At 38.6% G+C, this 19,059-nt stretch overlaps 1 protein-coding gene across 2 annotated transcripts in view; it reads right to left on the reverse strand.

Annotated features, from left to right (window-relative positions):
• AKAP9 (A-kinase anchoring protein 9) overlaps positions 1-19,059 on the reverse strand; it is a 158,632-nt gene that overhangs the window by 73,125 nt on the left and 66,448 nt on the right. For both annotated transcript variants that reach the window (XM_075558430.1, XM_075558429.1), the window contains exons 13-17: positions 8,348-8,707; positions 5,389-5,613; positions 4,170-4,310; positions 3,592-3,695; positions 590-795 (exon numbers count right to left, since the gene is read on the reverse strand). In XM_075558430.1, the coding sequence (XP_075414545.1) occupies positions 590-795; positions 3,592-3,695; positions 4,170-4,310; positions 5,389-5,613; positions 8,348-8,707 (1,036 nt within the window). The remainder of the gene's footprint in view (positions 1-589; positions 796-3,591; positions 3,696-4,169; positions 4,311-5,388; positions 5,614-8,347; positions 8,708-19,059) is intronic.

Raw genomic sequence — 19,059 nt, forward strand, 5'->3', positions numbered from 1 at the left:
GGGACCAGGGGTGGGATCGGGGAGGGAGGGAGATGGGGGGAAAAAAAGGGAAACCGAGCTGATTCCAGGAACCCATGTAGAAGGTGAATTATGAGAGTGACGAGTGCAACGAATATATAAGGGTGCTTTGCTCAATTGATGTATGTACAGATTGTGATAAGAGCCTTATGAGCCCCAATAAAAAGATTTTTAAAAAAAAGAGCTGTAAGAGCCTCCAATAAAATTATTTTTAAAAAGAAAGAAAAAAAATTGCTGCTAATGCCTTGGGTACCGAGAGTCATCTTGCGTGGTCACGTGGAGTTTTTCCTTTACTGGGAGAGAACAGAAACAGTCTTCTGTTCTATACAACCACATTAGCTAGCAACCATAGGTATGTATGAATGACAACTCGAAGACACGCACTTGCCAGTGTTACACAACAATGGTATTCTGAGAAGAGTGTCACTATGTGTTTGTGTTCAGAGGTCCTTTAGTGAAAAATACAGCAATATTCTTCCTTCTATGCTCTGAACACATATCAGAGTGCCTTGAAGTCAGCAAGCGTTGCTAAAGGCAATGACGACGATTCAACAGCACAGAAAGCGAGTACCTCCTGCGCCCTCCTCTTGAACGCATGGCTTCATAGGTGCTTCTGCGTCTGCCCTCCAAATTAGGCTGGCAGATGAGGGTCCTTTATTAGATCTATCGAGAATCCCAAGGACATGGCGACCAATTGTCTCTTCAACGGCTGCTGTTGTCTTTACAACCTCTAAGAGGATCTTCAGAAGTTTGCTATTAGCTTTCTGGAGTGCATACCTGTACAGATAAGACATATTAAAATGCTTTTAGCCCTTCTAAAGCAAAACTTGGCTAAGGTACTACCAAAAAACCACAATATGATCATTAAAATATGTAATATATGATCCTCTACTAAAAAATATGCAACAACTATAATGAAGTGTTTTGTTGTTTTGCTTTTATAATTAAATTATAATAGGATTCATTTTTCCCCAAAACATTTTGGTAGGCCGGTGAACTATTAAAAAAACAAAAACTAAACTCGCTGCCATCGAGTTGATGCCCAGTCATACAGACCCTATAGGAAAGGCAGAACTGCCCCTGTGAGTTTCAGAGGCTTTAACTGTTCATGGGAGTAGAAAGCACTGTCTTGCTCCTGAGCAGCAGTTGGTGGGTTCAAACTGCTGACTGTGAGGATTGCAGCCCGACTTGTAACACTACACCGTGAGGGCTGTATCATTAAAAAAATGTGTAGCATTTTATTGACTGGAAACATAGCAAATAACTAAAAGTTTAAGCCAGTGGTTTATAGATCAAAAGAAAATGCTGAGGAGATGCAAAATGCAAATGCACAAAGTGTGGTGGTACCAGATTAGGTTATTGAGCTAATAATACTATTGATGGGTATTCATTATTACTACTGTTATAATTATATACAAAGGAACCTTAAAAAGCTCATGGGAAAATGGAATGAAAAATTAATGAAAGTTTTCCATGAGCTTTTTGAAGCCCACATATAAACAATTATATCATTGTATATATTATATGTATGTATGTATATTTTACCTTTAATCTTTTGTGCCAATCTATTTTAAAACACAATTTAAAAATCCCACCATTAAAAAGTGACAGGATATCTACAATTTAATGGCAATGATCTAGATGTCTATATGAAACTTTAATAGATGGGCAGACTTGTTTCTGAAAACGGTCTGAGTGCAGCTCCCTATCTGCCAACACCTGTGGGACTGGCATGGACTGTCCTCTATTACATCTGCTCCAGTGGAAGGTTTCTCAAGCTACGTGCACTACGCACACTTCAGCCAGTAGAAGCTCCCCTGCTTACCTAAATGGAAGTATGGTGTGTCTCTCTCTTTAAAACCTCAGTACGGCAATCTAATCTTTTTAAAACAGTACTAACCTCCCCCTAAAAAAGTCTCAGCACCCAGAGATAAGCACTGTCATCATTTTAATCCTACCCCAGACCCCACCCCTCAGCCAGTCTCTTTCATAAATGTAGACAATTAAAAACAGATATAGAATTAACCTAGACAAAGTATTTTTATAGGCTTTCTTTTTCACTTAACATATTTTCCATGTCAAGAAACATACTGCTACAAATGATGATTCAGAAAATTAACTGATGAATCTTTGGCAGAATTACACAACTCTCTCTGCCCAACAGCTTAATTCATCAAAGACACTACAGTGCAAATGCATGGAGACAAAAAAACACACGAGCCTTTCACGGCAATGACCTCTCTCTCCACCTAAGGGTGTGCTCAGCCTCCTGCTGTCAGGGATCACAAGAGTCAGGTTAAAGGGTATCACTTTTCAAAGGCACGTGACACACTTATTTTAGGACAGGTTTTCCTTCAGTACTTGTCAAGGGAGACAGGTCTATTTTTGCACCTAGATCAAGTTCTCTGCTTTCATAGTCAAGGATATTAAAAATAAAACTCTAAATAACCTAGTTACTAGGAAGTAAGTCAAGGGTTTTCTTTCATTTAACTTTTTCTCAAGCTTTATTCTAGTCTCAAACCCCAGGACTAGGCAATTTAAAAATATTTCTACTTAAAGGAAATAATTAAAATTAATATAATTAAGAAATTCTTATTTTATCAGCATCCACTACAAAAATTCCTAAAACTTAAAACATTGCAAAAATTTAAAGCATACCAATTAGAGAGAAATCATATAAAATAAACAATATAAAATAAACCACATGTTTATTTTATGTTGCCATGGTAACTCTAATTTCATACACTGTCTTTCTGGTTTGAGCTCCATCCTGACTGTGCTTCATACTGATGATCCAATGGGGAAGCCAAAATCTTAGGGGCCAAATTCCTCCATGCAAGCTGAGGATGGGGGTCAGGGCACAAGAGGGTTCACAGTCACAGCAATTAGAAAAGGAGGAAATTAAGTTAGTAAAAATTAGTTTCATTTAAAATTAAAGAAATTACTTTCACTTGAACAAATTTTAAAATACTGTGCCTAAAGTTCTTAATATTAACATGAGGTAACTGTTCTCATTTAGTATTTTTATATTAACCCTGACAAAGACAAACAAAAGAAAAATTTGTTACTTTCAGATGCTGAATATTTTCACCTACAAAACTGTATTAAAAGTTCTCATCTGCTATGCAGTACATGCATGAAAAAGAGCTGGATGTGGACAATGCACACTATAGTTATTGTTTATTCGACACATACAAGCTAGCTTACTTTGAATGTATGCTCACACAGTAAGTGGACAACTCATGCATACAACTGCATTTTTTTAGACAAAAAATAGCACATGAGAACAGTTAAAATGAAGAAAGGTTCAACATCCAAACAATGCCCTATTATATATGGATTTAAGTATACAATCACTATAGCCAATCAAAAATTATTTTTTGTATGACAGATTTCTACCAACATGTCTATTTTAATGATTAAAAACTGAGCACCCTTTACTTATGTATATGGACCTATTTCATACACAGTAAGATTTTAAAGATAAACCATAAATGTATGAGATAAAAATAAAGACACAAAATTTAATACATCAAAGCAACCACTTTAATTCCCAGTACACATTCGGTATACCTTTCATTGGACAAAATATCAGATGGCACATCTTCCAGTTTTCTGTCCAACTCCTTTACTTTAGAGGTTTGTTCCTCAACTTCTCCTTGGTTTTCATTTCCGTTCTGTTTAAGTTTATGTAAAGGTAGAGAGGACAAGACAGAAAGGAAACCTGTCATCTTGAGTATAGCATGTTATTCCTTCTATATAGTTACCAAAGTAAAACAGAAACCTCTGTGCACAAAACAGGTCCTGTCTGAAATAATATTTAACTACATTTTATCACGCGATTAGCACTATCATAAAACGATAAAATATTCTGTGCACAGTTGAGAAAAGCTTCCTAGAGTCCAGCTAGTGCGTGCTCCAGTGCCACAATAAAGTTTGCTGGGTGGGTCCCCAGTGGAACAACAGCTGCTGCCATCGCAATGTCATGTTCAAGTTACTTTAAATGGAATGTAAGGCATTTCGACTCCACCTACCTTACATGCAAGCAGTCACCAATGTTAAGCTCAATACTGTTTTTAAAAAAGCAACCGAGACAAAGATCCTACTGCATTGCTGGTCCCTTGCGCCTGGGCGGGCAGGGTGCATGCTACCTGTGTTTGCGTGCTGCTGTGGTGCAGCTCACAGGACAGCTTCTCGCTTCCAGCTAGAGACAGCTGCTTGAGTGCGTCCAGCTCCTCTAAAAGTGCCCTCTCTCTTTCCGAAACCAGGTTTTCATTATCTATTGAGGATCTCTAGATAAGAAAAAAGGTCATGAGAGAACATTGTTTGTGATAGAGGAAAAACGCAGAAATATCAGATTTCTTTTAACCCCTTAGGATAAACAGATTCTATGATCCATGTCCCAGTACAAGGGATTAAAAGCATATATAAAATTCAATGCAAAATTTGAAATTGAGAAAAAAAGACTTTTCATTCAGAAATTTGTGCAGCTGAGGTAATATTATTCGATATGCTAATTTTGCATTGAAATTTGAGAAGTTTAACTCACAAAACATTATAAGGAAAAGCGAACTTAAAATTTCCAAGTGGTGTAATTTATGGTCAAGCCTCAATTTTCCTATTAAATATATTTGAGAGAATATATTTTCAAAACATACGGAGAATAAATTTTAAGAGCTCTACGTTTCTTTCCTTTTTAGATTTAGTTTTCAAAATTAGACAGAATCAATTTTTTTTCTAAAGAACTCTTACATAAATATGTATTGCTTTTCTGCAATGATTTTGTGAGTTTAATATATATGATAATCACCAAAAATCCAGCTACCAAATCCCAAAGATTTACATTTAGTCAAGAAAAGAAATAAGAATGTTATATAAATTTGCATTTTTAAAATCAACATGCGGTATTTCTCTGGAGGAAGTTCCAGAAACATACTAATTTAGAAGATTTCACTCATGATTAAAAAGGTAGATTAAAGACAGAGAAATGTAAACCTTGGTGTACTGATGGGCTCCTAAAACTACGGGAAAACTGAATGGTATCAACTGCGTACTCGAGCACTCTGGCACAACAAGTCTTTCTTGCCCTGTTTGGTCAAAAGAATGATTAACAAACAAACAAACAACAACCTTGAAGCCCTTTTTCAGTGCCCGAAAGGCAGCTGAGCAAAACGGCAGCAATGTAAAGCACTCCAAGGTTCAGTAAGATGTCCCAACAAGACGCAGCCTGCTCTGCTGCGGGAGTTTGTGTCTGATGCTAAACACTGGCTATTTACTCAGATCTGGCAAAGTAATTTCGACATTTTTAAAAGGCCAAATAAAGGAGATTTATATTTTAATTAGGGGAAAGGGGGAGGAGTAGTCCCGTACCTGGGCTAATTGCCTGTGAAGCCGCTTAATCTCGTCTTGTAGTTGTTCCTGGTCTTCTCGCTGTCTTTCCAGCTGGTGCATGTGTGCCTGCCTTAGTAGCTCTGTTGCCTGTTGATGCTCTTGATACTGTCTAACAAGCTCCTGCCTCATATCTTCTAACTGTTCTTCATTTAACATCAGCTGTCTAGAAGCATCCGTGCTTGACACCAGATTCCCATCAGGGATCTATAACAGTAAAAATCAGTGAAAATTAGCATTCCACATTTTGAGAAAATTTGTTGGCATTGATATTCTAAACCAAATATGTTGGCAATTCTGATACTAAACCCAGACAGTACTAGGTATTTCCACTGTTAAACTAAAACACTGGTCAATTAAAAGTTAGTTTCTTAAAGTTCTAAATCAACAAGAAGTTAGTTTAATAATATACATGTTATCCTATGCAACCAAATTTAATCCTAAGGGAGGATAAAAAAGATATTAAAAAACTCCTTTTATTCTTAATGAAGCTATATTCTTGACTTTTTATGATAGAGAAATTGTTTGAATGAAATTTCTATTTCAAAATTAAATCTATATAAATGAGAACTTTTAATAAGTTGATTTAAATTATAGTTATTATTACAGTACTAGAGAGAACTGTTCGCTAGATATATTTTCTTTAAAAATAAAGCTCTATATTATAGTTTCTCATACTCAGAAGTAAATATCTTACTGGGCTTTGAGGAGTACTTCATGATAACACTTAACTGAAGCAATTTGTATAAAACACTGGCTGACAAACTAAAGAAGGTTTGCAAATAAACACTTTCACTCATTTTGAATTTCATTGAAAACTGGCAATTTTATTTGAATGTGCTGAGTAAAAATAACCAATCAGCAATATAATAAAAATCTGATTAAGATAACTTAAGATTTATTAGTTCTATTGAAGAGCAATACATTTCTAGCACAGACAGAACAGATCCTCCATTAATGAATAAAGAATAGAATACTGCTATATAGTTAAACACTTTAAATTGTCATCTTAAATAGATACCTATTTCCATACAATGTTACCACATTTAACACAGCAAATCACTTACTCATAGATACTGCAGAACTATAGTGTAATTAATCTAATAGCTATCTGGAACAAAATTATGTTGGAATAATTTCATGAGGTTTTGACCAAGCATAAGGCATAGAAGACAAGAATATGGTGAATCAGACTTAAAAACCATAATACTAAAATTAAGTCATATATTCATATATTTTCATAGAAATGCTCCTTTAGGTTTCCAAGACTTTAAATCTTTATAGGAAAGTGTGTTTTTATAGAAATCATTTTATTGGGGGATCTTAACAGTTCTCCTAACAGTCCATATATCAATTGTATCAAGCACATTTGTACATATGTTACCATCATTTAAAAAATATTTTCTACTTGAGCTCTTGATATCAGTTCTTTTTATCTTCCCTCCCCCCACCCTTGTGACACCTTGATAAATTATAGTTATTTTCCTAGCTTACACAGTCCGCTGTGTCTCTTCACCCACGTTTCTGTTATTTGTCCCCCTTGGGAGGTGGTTACACATTGATCATTGTGATTGGTTCCCTGTTTTTCCCCCTTCTCTATCTTCCCCCTTTTACCCTCATGGTATCCCTACTCCCATTATTGTTCTCGAAGGGTTTATCTGTTCTGATGCTATCTGTACCAGTGCATATGCTCCGGACTAGCCGGATTTGTGGGTAGAACTGGGGTCATGATCCTCAGGGAAAGAAAGCATTAGAGAACTAGAAGAATGTTGTGTGTTTTTGGTGCTACACTGCACCCTGGCTGGCTGTCCCTTTTTTGTGACACTTCTGTGAGGGGATGTCCAATTGTCTACAGATGGGCTTTGGGTCTCCACTCTGCGCTCCCCCTCATTCATATCGATATGATTTTCTGTTCTGGATCTTAGATGCCTGATACCTGATCCTGTTGACACCTCGTGATCACACAGGCTGGTGTGCTTCCTCCATGTGGGCTTTGTTGCTCCTCTGCTACATGGCCACTTGTTTATCTTCAAGCTTTTAAGATCCCAGACATTTTATCTTTTGATAGCCAGGCACCATCAGCTTTCTTCACCACATTTGCTTATGTAACCATTTGTCTTCAGCGATCATGTCCGGAAGGTGGGCATCTCACAGAATGCCAGGTTATTAGAAGAAAGTGTCCTTGCCTTGAGGGAGACCTTGAGTAGAGGCCCAAAGTCCATCTGCTACCTTGATAGTTAACATAAAAATTTATGTACATAGACCTACATCCCTGTTGTTTCATATTAATATACTTATATATATACATTTCTTTAAAAAATCATTTTATTGGGGGTTTGTACAACTCTATCACAACCCATGCATCCACCCATTATGTCAAGCACACTTGTACATTTGTTGCCATCATATTCTCAAAACATTTGCTTTCCACTTTAGCCCTTGGTAAATGACCTTTGCCTCCTGGTTCTTTTATAGGAAAGAATTAAATGCTCATCTTTCTTGAGCAGCAGCTCGTGGATTTCAACTGTTGACCTTGTGGTTTGCATCTTAATGGGTAACCCATTATGCTGCCTAAGTCAGAATGGACTCGCTGGCAGTGAGTTTGGTTTGGTTTGTTCATATGCCTTACAATTAAGAAAACATACTGCAAACCGTAAGTCAAGATTTGACACTTCACTCCTCCACTAAAGAGCATTATTGCTAATATTTTATTATCAATTAGATCACAACTTTTTATAAGTGTTTCATATTGCAGGAAGGAGACCAGGCGATGCAGTGGTTAAGGTGCTCAGACCCATCATGGGTGAAAGATATGACAATCAGCTGCTGAAAAGCCTTGGAAACCCAGAGGCACTTGTACTCTGTCCTATAGGGCGGCTCTACATTAGGACCGACCTAAGCAATGGCAAGAGACATATATTTTCAAGGAAGGCATACTTACAGCTTCTCCAAATAGAAATGTCTTATCTTTGGAGAATACTTCTTCTGAAATCGTTAGTTCACAGCCCTTGGATTCCAGGATGGCACCAAGGTCATCATTATTTGATAATCGACCTAGCTTCCCATCTTCTCCTGATTCTTTACTTAGGGGGTTAGAGTCTTCTTTAAATCTCATGCCAGTGATTTCAAAAGTCTGAAAACCAAATTGATCCTCTGAAAAGTTCACTTTATTTAAAACCTGTTGTTGCTCTTGCTGACAGAAATCATGTGATTGTTCTGATGGTGTGTTATCTTCTTTATCCCCAGACAGTCTCAAGAGCTCAGTTTGTTGAGCAAACTCTATACTCATTGACACAATAACCTAAAGAAACAAAACAAACGTAAAAGGATTAGATTTATGAATAACATCAGGAATTTAAAAGATGTCACTCAAAATCATGAGTTAGAAAAAGAGCATAGCCTCAGTTTTAAACAAAATGAAAATTTATGATAAAGCATGAGAGTGACAGTTTCTATTTATAATTCAATGTCGAAGTATTTATTTTATTGCATGCCTTAAAAAATAAAAAGACATATAGTTTTCTTATTACAAAAGCATTAACTGTTCAGTAAAGTTATCAGAATGAAGAAAATAAGTCACTATATAGCTCTTGATGCCCTTCCTACCCCCTGCCCCACAACTTATTATATGTTTGGACTTTTTCTTTTCCTTAAAAATATGATCATATGCTAACATTTTAATCTGCTTTTATAGTTTATACAAAACTCGTTGCTGTGAAGGTAATTCCAACTCATAACAACACTATAATTTCTCATCAAGAAAAACATTTCTATTATGATCTTAACTGAGTTCAAAGTTTCCTTTTACACCAATGTTTTACCAGTATAATCAATCAATTTTTTATTGCTGGACAGTTAAACTGATTCCATTCTTAATTATTTTAAATACTACTATGATTAAGTATTTAAAACTGTATCATTGTACAGTTTTCTAATTTACTTATGATACATTTCAGGAAATGAAACACTGGTTTTTATGACACATCAGTCTTTGCGCACCAACAACTCTATTTCAAGTCCTAGCTCCACATACGATTTGCACTGAGGAAAATCTGGCTGCTATAAATACAAGGACACAGTATCTCTTGGGTTAGAAACCTTCGCACCTACTGACCTTCAGCTTTCTCTAACTTTTCCCTGATGTTCCAGGATGTATGACTGGGCTTTACTTTAATTTCCTGTCTGGAACCTGATTGGCCTATTTGGGGTCCTGATTCCCACCTGGTTCTTGCTAGCCTCCTTCCTCCCAGATGCTACGTCCTCCAGCTACTGAAAGGAGTCCTGAATGGAGTTCAATAGAAATAGTATAGGTGGTAATAAAAACAATAATAGAGGCAGCAGCAGAAAATGTTAAAGTTCTTATGTTATTTCATTACATCCTTGCTATACCAGGAAGCCTGGTGGGGCAGTGGGTTCAGGGTGGTGCTCCCACCTCAGGAATCCTATGGAGCATTCCTATTGTCTCACAAGGTCGATATAAATTGTAATAAGATTTAGCAGCAATTACCATATCAAAAAGCATAACGGAATCATTATCCCAGTCAGTATTCTTTACCCTCTTTCCTGTGATTTTAAACTTCTAGGTTCCCACCAACTGGCACCTGTCACCATCGGATTTCCTATTTTCTTATCTGATTAAGAGCACCAGCATCAGCCTCTTCCTCTCTTCACCCAGTGTGCAGTTTCCTTTTCTTCTGGATCATTTCTATTAGCATGTAAATATGTGTTATCTCTCAGCTAGACAAAAATCTCCACTTGATGATCTTACACCATCCTTTTAGGTACCACGAAGTATTTCTCCGATTTCCTTGCAAGTAAAATTCCTGAAGAGTTTTCCTCCTTTTCCACTCTGTCCCAAGTTCAATTAATCAGTCTTACTGTACAAAAATTTATACTCACTGTATTCTTCATTTTGCACCCATGACCCCAACCTCCCCTGTCACAGCCCTAAGAAACTATTAATCTGTTACCGTCTCTCTCTATAGGTTTACTGACTGTGAATCTCACATAAAGACTATCATACAACACCGCCACCAAAGGTAACAAGGCACAGAAACCTCTCAATCCAAAAGCAAGCAGGAAATAATAAAAACAAAAATAAATTTAAAATGGGTCAGAGGGGAAAACAAATGATGTTATAATTTAACCTAACAATATTTACTTTCTGATGCACATCCCTGGTCAATGGTCTCAGGGAATTCAATGGAGAGTTAATCAAAATGAGGGCTATGCAAATGGGTTTTGGTCTTTGTCATCTTCAGGCTTCTGCAAACCAGGTGCTCAGAATTTAAGCTCTAATGCAATTCCCTCCTCTGATCTTGGATTTTATTATTTACAATCCTTGGAACACACAGGCTAGTGTGCTTTCACATGGGCTAAGCTGACCTCATTTAGATAGCTGCTTGTTTTAAGATGACCTTTTAAGACCACAAATGATATTCTTTGGGATAGGCAGGCGCCATTGGATTTTCTCACTATACTTTGTTATAGCACCCATATCTTCAGTGATCCCTTAATAAGGGTAAATACCCATGATAAACTCAAAACTCTCACTGCCATTGAATCAATTCTGACTCATAATGAACCCCCTGTGGGTTTCCAAGACTGTAACTGCTTATTGGAGTAGAAAGCCCAGTTTTTCTCCTTTGGAACTGCTGGTGGCTTCAAACTGTTGATCATGAGGAATGCAGTCCAATGCGAACCCCTGTGCCACCAGGGCTCCTTCATAAGACCTTTTTCTTAGGTTAGGGATTATAGTTCAATGTGACTATGTGATGAACTCAGAGACAACATGTAGAATAAAGGTTCTGGTGGTGGTGGGGGCGTGTAAAAGGGAGACAATGTCAAGGAGTCAAGGAAGAAAAAGAATGTTTAGAACTGATTGTGGTAACAACTGTACAATTCTGCATGGCATGAATAAACTACAGAAAAGATATGATGTGTATTAATTCTCAATTAATAAATTTAAATATGCAAAATAAATGTGAATGTGTGCTCCTTTGATTTTTATTACTTGCATTTTTAAAATGCAGTTTTTCAAATTTTTAACTGTGATTTGGGTGAAAGCTTATATAGCAAATCAACTTTTATTAACAATTTATGACATTTTGTTTCATGTCCTCCTTGATCACAATCCTCACAATTTAACAGCACTCTTTTTATTTCTTCCGTTTACCATTTCTCTTTGTCTTCCTTTCTATCCCTTTGTAACTTCTGAGCTTTTCCCCTGGGCAAGTGCTGTCCTTTGGAATAGGTATGGGTTGACTGTTACCATGACTGCATATCTCCCTGGTGTTACTGTTCGCCCTATAGGCTTGCCCATCATTCGACTGATGATGTGAGCTTATTCTTAGACCCTAAGGTTGTCTACAAGCCTTGTCTTGGGATAAATCAGTAAACAGTCTTTGTTTATGATTTTGAGTTTTGTTCCACATTTTCTTCCCATTCCCTCCGGGACCTCCTTTTGTGACTGACTTTCAGAGCAAGTACACAGCAATAGCCTAGCACCAGCTAATTCTCCTGATCTTAGGGCCATAGAGATTGGGGTTTACATGACCCATCAGTGCTCTAGAATGTTTCCATTTTTCTTTGCACTTTTTCACTCTTTATTCTAGACAGGGAGACACAACTCATCAAAGGAGGTAGAACACTGTTATTTTGGATTATGCCATGCCAATTGACCTTGGGGTCCCCTAAGACTACTGCCCTGAGCCCCGAGACCCAGTGACCTATTCTCTCAGTGTTTGGGGGCCCAGTGACTCATTCTCTCAGAGTGGTTGGTTATGAGTGAGAAAGTTTTGTAAAATTTTTCTCTGTATGCTTTACTCTATTCGTGGGCATATCTGCAGCACATGTAACATATGTAGAAATATCCTGTCAGACCTATATATATGTTCTTTAGTTTGTATGCTTGACTGCTAACACAACTCTTTCCCTATGTAATGTGCAAGTCCTCTTAGTTCTGGCTGCTCCTGGTTCAGTCCCCAGGCCTCTTTTCAATCTACTATCACTCCTTCAGTGTTGTTAATGTATTTTCACTGTTCCCATGATAAAAAAATAATCCAACCAAACAAAATCAAATGAAGAACAAAAAAACCCATCCCATAATAACAACAAAATTTTACATTTAAATTCAGAGCAAATATACAAATCTGTGCGTGTATATGTTTCTATAACTGAAATACTCAATTAACATCAAATATCAGACCCACTACATTGATTTTGTAATTTTAAAATTGATTAACACTTAGTTTGAAAACAGTTATGTGGACTTCTCCAAATGGTATACACAGAAATCAAACTGACATCTGTGGGAAGAGATAACAGAGCTCAGTATCAGCACCTGAAACGAGGCCAGGGGTTGACTGTGGAACAGACCATAAATTGCTCATAAGCAAGTGCAGATCAAAGCGGAAAAAAATTAAAATAAGTCACGAAAGCCAAAATATGACCTTGAGCATATCCCACCTGAATTTCAAGCACGCACATATCTGAGACACTGGGCAGAGGTGACAGACGATATGATGGGCTATGGGATGACATCAAGAACACCATATATGAAGAAAGCAAAGGGTTATTAAAAAGAGAAAGAGAAGAGTAGGTATCAGAAGAGACTCTGATGCTTGCTCTGAATCTTAGAGTAGCTAAGACAAATGGAAGAAATCATGAAGCCCAATTGCTGAACAGAAAAATCTCAAAAGGGAGCTCAAGAAGACAAAGTAAAATATTATAGTGACATGTGGAAAGACCTAGAGTTAGACAACCAAACAGAAAAAACATGCTTATCAAATTTTAAACTGAAACCAAAAGCCAAACTCACTGCCATGGAGTCAATGGTGACTCAGTGAGCGGAAGCCCTGTGGGTTTTCAAGACTGTGATTGTTCATGGGAGTAGAAAGCCCAGTCTTTCTCCCATGGAGCTGCTGGTGGTCTCGAACAGTTAACCATGTGGATCACAGCATAGTAACTCAGGAAAAAATTCAAGCCTCAAGTTGCAATCTTGAAATATTGTATTGGCAAAATACTGAATGATGCAAGAACTATAAAAAAAAAAGATAGAAAGGCCCCTATAGGCATGGCTGCCCCTGCTGGCCAGCCGACGCAGAAGCTGGCCTTGGGGCAGCTCCTGAAAGGCAACACAGAGAAGACTGAGGAGGAGCTAGAGGATCAAGAGGGCCATGAGAAGTTAGATGAGACCCTCTGGGAGAGGCTCTGGGGTCTGATGGAGATGTTCTCAGAGAGTCCGGTCTGCGGCTGGAGCCACTTTTGATCTCTCCCTTTTAGTGGCTCAAAAAATGCACATGTTTTCCAGGGCAGCCTTACAGATTCGGACCACTTCCTTGATGATTCTGATTCTCCCTGTTGTCTCTGAGACAGAGACGTGGCAAATGCAGCAACAGCAGAAACTCCAACAGCGGCAGATACTCCTAGGACCCAAGAGAGAACTGTCGGGAGGAATGCCCAGGACTCCACCTTCACTGCCTGGAAAGATCTATATCCTTATGGTATACTGAAACTAGTAAAAGTCTGAATTTCAATGGTTTGAACTGCTGATTAATTTGGGTTTTTTTGGGTTGTTCTTGTCAAACTTTGGCATATTGATCTGTCTGGCCCCAATGGGATAATCCCCCACCCCAGATACTTCCACCTTGCAGCTGTGCCCTCCACTCAGCCATGGTAGCTCTTTTGTCCCAACCCCAGAGTGCAGCAATGCAGACGGCTACCCACCACCCACCTCTCACTAAACTGCTCCTAAGCTGTCTTGAAATACTCCCCCTCATGCTTCCATTGTGAGGTCAGAACGGAGGCCCTGGAAGGAGCGTAGCCGAGTGTTGGTGACTTGTGCTCTCTGTTTCAGAGTGGGGATGTTGGGGAAGGATGTACACAGGCACAACGCATCACAGTGGTGTGGCACAAAACCCCCACTGTGTACCGTGTGCTGGGAGGAAGGGGGAGACTTGGGACAGCACAGGAGGAGCTGGTTCCTCTGCATTTTGCCTGATAAACCTGTACCGTGTGTATAAAAAAAGTCAGTGATCATTTTTTTATATCTAAAGATTAAAAATTATTGCAACTGGAAAAAGAAGACGAAAAGAACACACAGAATCACTGAACCAAAAAGGGCTGGTCAATGCTAACCACTTCAAGAGGTAGCATGCGGTCAAGAGCCAATGGTAAGGAAGGAAAAAGCCCAAGCTGCATGAAGGCACTGTCTGAAAAGAAGGCTCCAGGAATTAATGAAATTCCAACGGAAAGAAATCTGGACAAGAGCTATTTGGTCAACTGACTGGAGGAGATCTGTGTTTGTAGCCATTCCAAAGAAAGGTGACCCAACAGAATAAACAAATTATAGAATAATATGATTTACCTTAGAAGCAAGTAAAATTTTGCTGAAGACTATCCAACAAGAGTTGCAGCAGTACATTGACAGGGAGTTGCCAGAAATTCAGGCCGGATTTAGAAGGGGACATGGAACAAGAGCTGTCACTTCTAATGTCAGATGAATCTTGACTGGAAGCAGAGAATATCAGAGAGATGCTTGTGTTTTATTGACTATGCCAACGCAGTCTACTGTGTGAACCATAATAAATTATGGATAATCTTGAGAAGAATAGGAATTTCTGAACACTTATTTGTGCTCATGAAGAACCTGAACATGGATCAAGAGGCAGTTGAGCAAACAGAACAAGGGAATACTTCCTTCGTTTAAAATCAGGAAAGGTGTGCATCCAGGTTGTATCCTCTCACCATACTTATTCAGTTTGTATGCTGAGCAAATATTCGGAGAAGCTGGCTTTTATGAAGAATGCAGTATCAGGATTGGAGAAAGGCTTATTTAGAACCTGCAACATGCAGATGATACAACCTTCCTTGCTGAAAGTGAGGAGGACACGAAGTACTTGTTGATTAAGATTTAGGAACATACATAGCCCTTCAGTATGGATTACAATTCAATAAAATTCTCACAACTAAGCCAATAGGGAACATGATAAATGGAGAAAAGACTGACGTCAATGACTTTGTTTTGCTTGGATTCACAATCAATTCTCATGGAAGTCAAGAGATCAAATAATGCATTGCATTGGGTAAATCTGCTGCATAAGACTTCTTTAAAGTGCTGAAAAAGCAAGGATGTCACTTTGAGAACGAAAGTGTGCTTCACCCAAGCTATGGTATTTTTCAATCACCTCATATGTATGTGAAAGTTGGGCATTAAATAAGGTTAGAAAGAAAAGGAACCAATGCATTTGAATCAAAGTGCTGGCGAAGAACAGTGTACCATGTATCAAGTACCATGGATTGTACCCCCAAAAACCAAAAAGATCTGTCTTGGAAGAAGTACAGCCAGAAAGCTCCTTAAAGACAAGGGTAGAGAGACTTCATCTCCTATCTTTGGACATGTTATTAGGAGAGACCAGTTGCTGGAAAAGGACCACATGCTTGGTAGAGGGGCAGCGACAAAGAGGAAGGCCCTGGTAAAGTGGATTGACACAGTGGGTGGAACATTGGGCTCAAACATAAGAACAATTGTGATGATGGCAAAGGACCAGGAGATGTTTGATTCTGTTGTATCTACGGCTGCTATGAGTCAGAACCAACCCAATGGCATCTAACAATATGACCAGGATCCCAACAGGTCATGACCCCCTCCCTAGCTACTGAAAACAACCCTAAACCCACAGGTTTGGGAGAACGGCCAGTATGCCACACCAACATGGAAGTAAACAAAGGAAGGAAAAAAAGTTCATGAAAAAAAAAACAAAAAAAAGGAATATTTTGCATTTAGTGCAATGAAAACTAGTTTTTCACTTTCCTCTAGAAACTACTTCTTTGCAGAATTGAAATCCCATACAACCCAGCCATACCATGATTAGGCATATACCCAAGAGAAATGAGATACAACATGAGTTGTGCTCTCCCATATTTACATCAAACTTGGGAACCACAATTCATAATAGCGAGAAACCAGAAGCAGCCCAAATGCCCAACAGTAGAAGAACGGGTCAAGAAATCATGGTACATACACATAATGGAATACTAAGCCTCCCTTAAAAACAGCCATGAAAGCATGACATGGAAGCACCTGGAAACCATTATGCTGAGTGAAGTTAATAAATCACAAAGGGGACAAATGTTGTATGAGTCCACTACTATAAGGAGAAACACCAATGAACAAATCTCAGAGGCCAATTCCCAAGCAAATCATATATTACACCCCTTACATGCACTTCAAAGAATCATCTGGGAAAAAGGAGACCCCAGACTGACTGAGGTCACTCCTTCATGAGGACATACACTGGTGGTGCAAGGCTGCAACAAATCCACAGGCCCTCCACAGGAATGAGAACCTTACTGGGAAATCAAGGGAGGACCAGGGGCGAGGAGCATCTACACCTCAGAGGAGACACTTATACTTCTGTTGGTGAGTACGGTGGGTAAATGGGAGGAGTAACCTCACATTGGGAAAGGATGATAAACAATAACTGTAGGGAACCTAAGGGAGAATAAGCCTGGTTCTATGTTCCTGGATAGACCCTTTGAATAAGTTTCTACTCAACCCTTGGTGGACTATGTCATAGACTAAACACTAGGATGACCTTAAATGGTGGCCTTACAGGGGACATGCTCCCCCCCCCCAAGAGCCACACCGGGACTTGATGTGGAAGCCTACTGAAAGCCCTACCTCAACGTTACTTGTAGTCCTTGGACTTAGGGCTGAAATTCCCTGATGGGAGAGGAAGCAAAGGATGGCCACCCCAAGCCTGTGGAAATGGCAGTCTTTAGACCTTGGGTGGGACCCCTGGCTTAGTGGGCTCCTACTGAAAGGGGATCCAGACTACCATATATTTAGTATTTCAATGCTCCCCTTGCATTACTATGACAGGAATTAATTTGATAGGCAAGGATATGCCCTTGAGAGGAATGCTACAGGAAAATTTCCCCTCGCACCAACTCCCATGCTCAATGTAAACAGAGCTCAATCAATTACGAAATCAATCTGTACAAAGCAACAACTCATGGACTGCAGCTCAAAGTTGGACTATCCTCACATAAACTCCTCATATCAACAGTACCTTAAATTCTATGTCATTGGGTAAATTATTGATGTTATCAATGTAATTACCTTATATCCCAGTAGGGTAATTGACAATGTTTTTAATTTTTGTTGCTGTTTTTTTTGTTGTTATTCTTGTTGGATTTTGTTTTTGTCATTATATGACCACTAAAATTAACCAGAATTGTTCATAAACTGTGAACAAGCAGATAGATTCTGGGCTCCCACTTAATCCTAGCCCCAATTCAAGAGCGTTAGTGCTTGTAACATGGTCCTGCTCCATATGTGAATTCATGAAAAGATCACTGAAGATAAGGGTGTCATAGCAAAGTGTGGTGAAGAAGGCAGATGGTGCCTGGCTATCAAATGGAATAGTGTCTAGGGTCTTCAAAGTTAATATTCAAACAAATAGCCATCCAAGTGAGGCTCAAGTAGATTCTGACTTATAGTGATGCTACATTGTGAAATTTAAATAAATGTCTACTTTCAGTAGTATCCAGATCATACACTAAATTGAATATAATCTACACTGGGAGTCACTGCCCCTCTATTGGGCTTCTTCCATGTAGCCTGGCTATAGGGCACTGGTTCCCAACTTTTTACAGTCCATGAGGGGTTCAGCACAATCTCATCAGGACTGATGACTAAAGTCAATAAACTAAAAATTTTTAAAACCAGCTAATGTTGTCTATAGAGTCCCAGTCCCTTGTGCCTTCGCAATAGTTTTCACTGACCTGCCCTTTGTGCTCCTACCAGCTTGAAGCAAAGCTGTTTTACGAAACATATTTACTTCATCACAATTATAACAGTAAAATATGATTTATGGGCATTTACAATGTCAGCTGACCTGTCAGCTGCTCTCTATGTATCAGCCTATTGAATCCTCACAGCAATGACTACGATTCTCCTCTTTTAACGTACAGGAATAGTTCCACCCTGTCCTGCAGGGTTGCTATGAGTTGGAATCGACTTCATGGCAGTGTTTGTTTTTTAACACATAGAAGCCTCAGATTTTCCCTAGATAGGTTTCCTAAATTTTCTAAGGTCACACATCTAAAGAACAAGAATATAAATCATTGCATATCCTCTATCAAACCTCATACGCTTAATCACTATACTATAGTATCTTGCTGTTAACATTCCATTTGAGATTTTTATGCAAGCACTAAGAGGTACAGAAAACTTGAATTCCTTTGGAAACTCAGATAATGGGAGACGAAGACCCCAGGTTGAGAACCGCTGCAGTATGGTTTTGAAACTATAACTGTAACATGTGAATTGCAGCCCAATTCATTATGAGTAACGACTGTGCCAGCAGGGCTCCTGATGGGGGTGGGGCCAGGCACAGGTTATTTACAGAGGCCTATCCACTTTCCAGCTTATTTCCTGCCCCTGCTTCAAAAAAATCAAACTCCGTTACATAAAGGTAACAAATATAAAGGATAAAAGCTAATTTTAGCATTCTGAAATGTTTCCACTACTATTTTATATCAAAAGAGAAATGCTTTCTGAAAGAAAAATATACAGTAGTCTATTTAAGCAAACATGGTTGATACCATATCTGGGAACTTAAAGATGAGCTATGAGTGAAATTTATA

The sequence above is a fragment of the Tenrec ecaudatus genome, chromosome 9 (assembly GCF_050624435.1).
Source record: "Tenrec ecaudatus isolate mTenEca1 chromosome 9, mTenEca1.hap1, whole genome shotgun sequence".
Taxonomy (NCBI): Eukaryota; Metazoa; Chordata; class Mammalia; order Afrosoricida; family Tenrecidae; genus Tenrec; species Tenrec ecaudatus.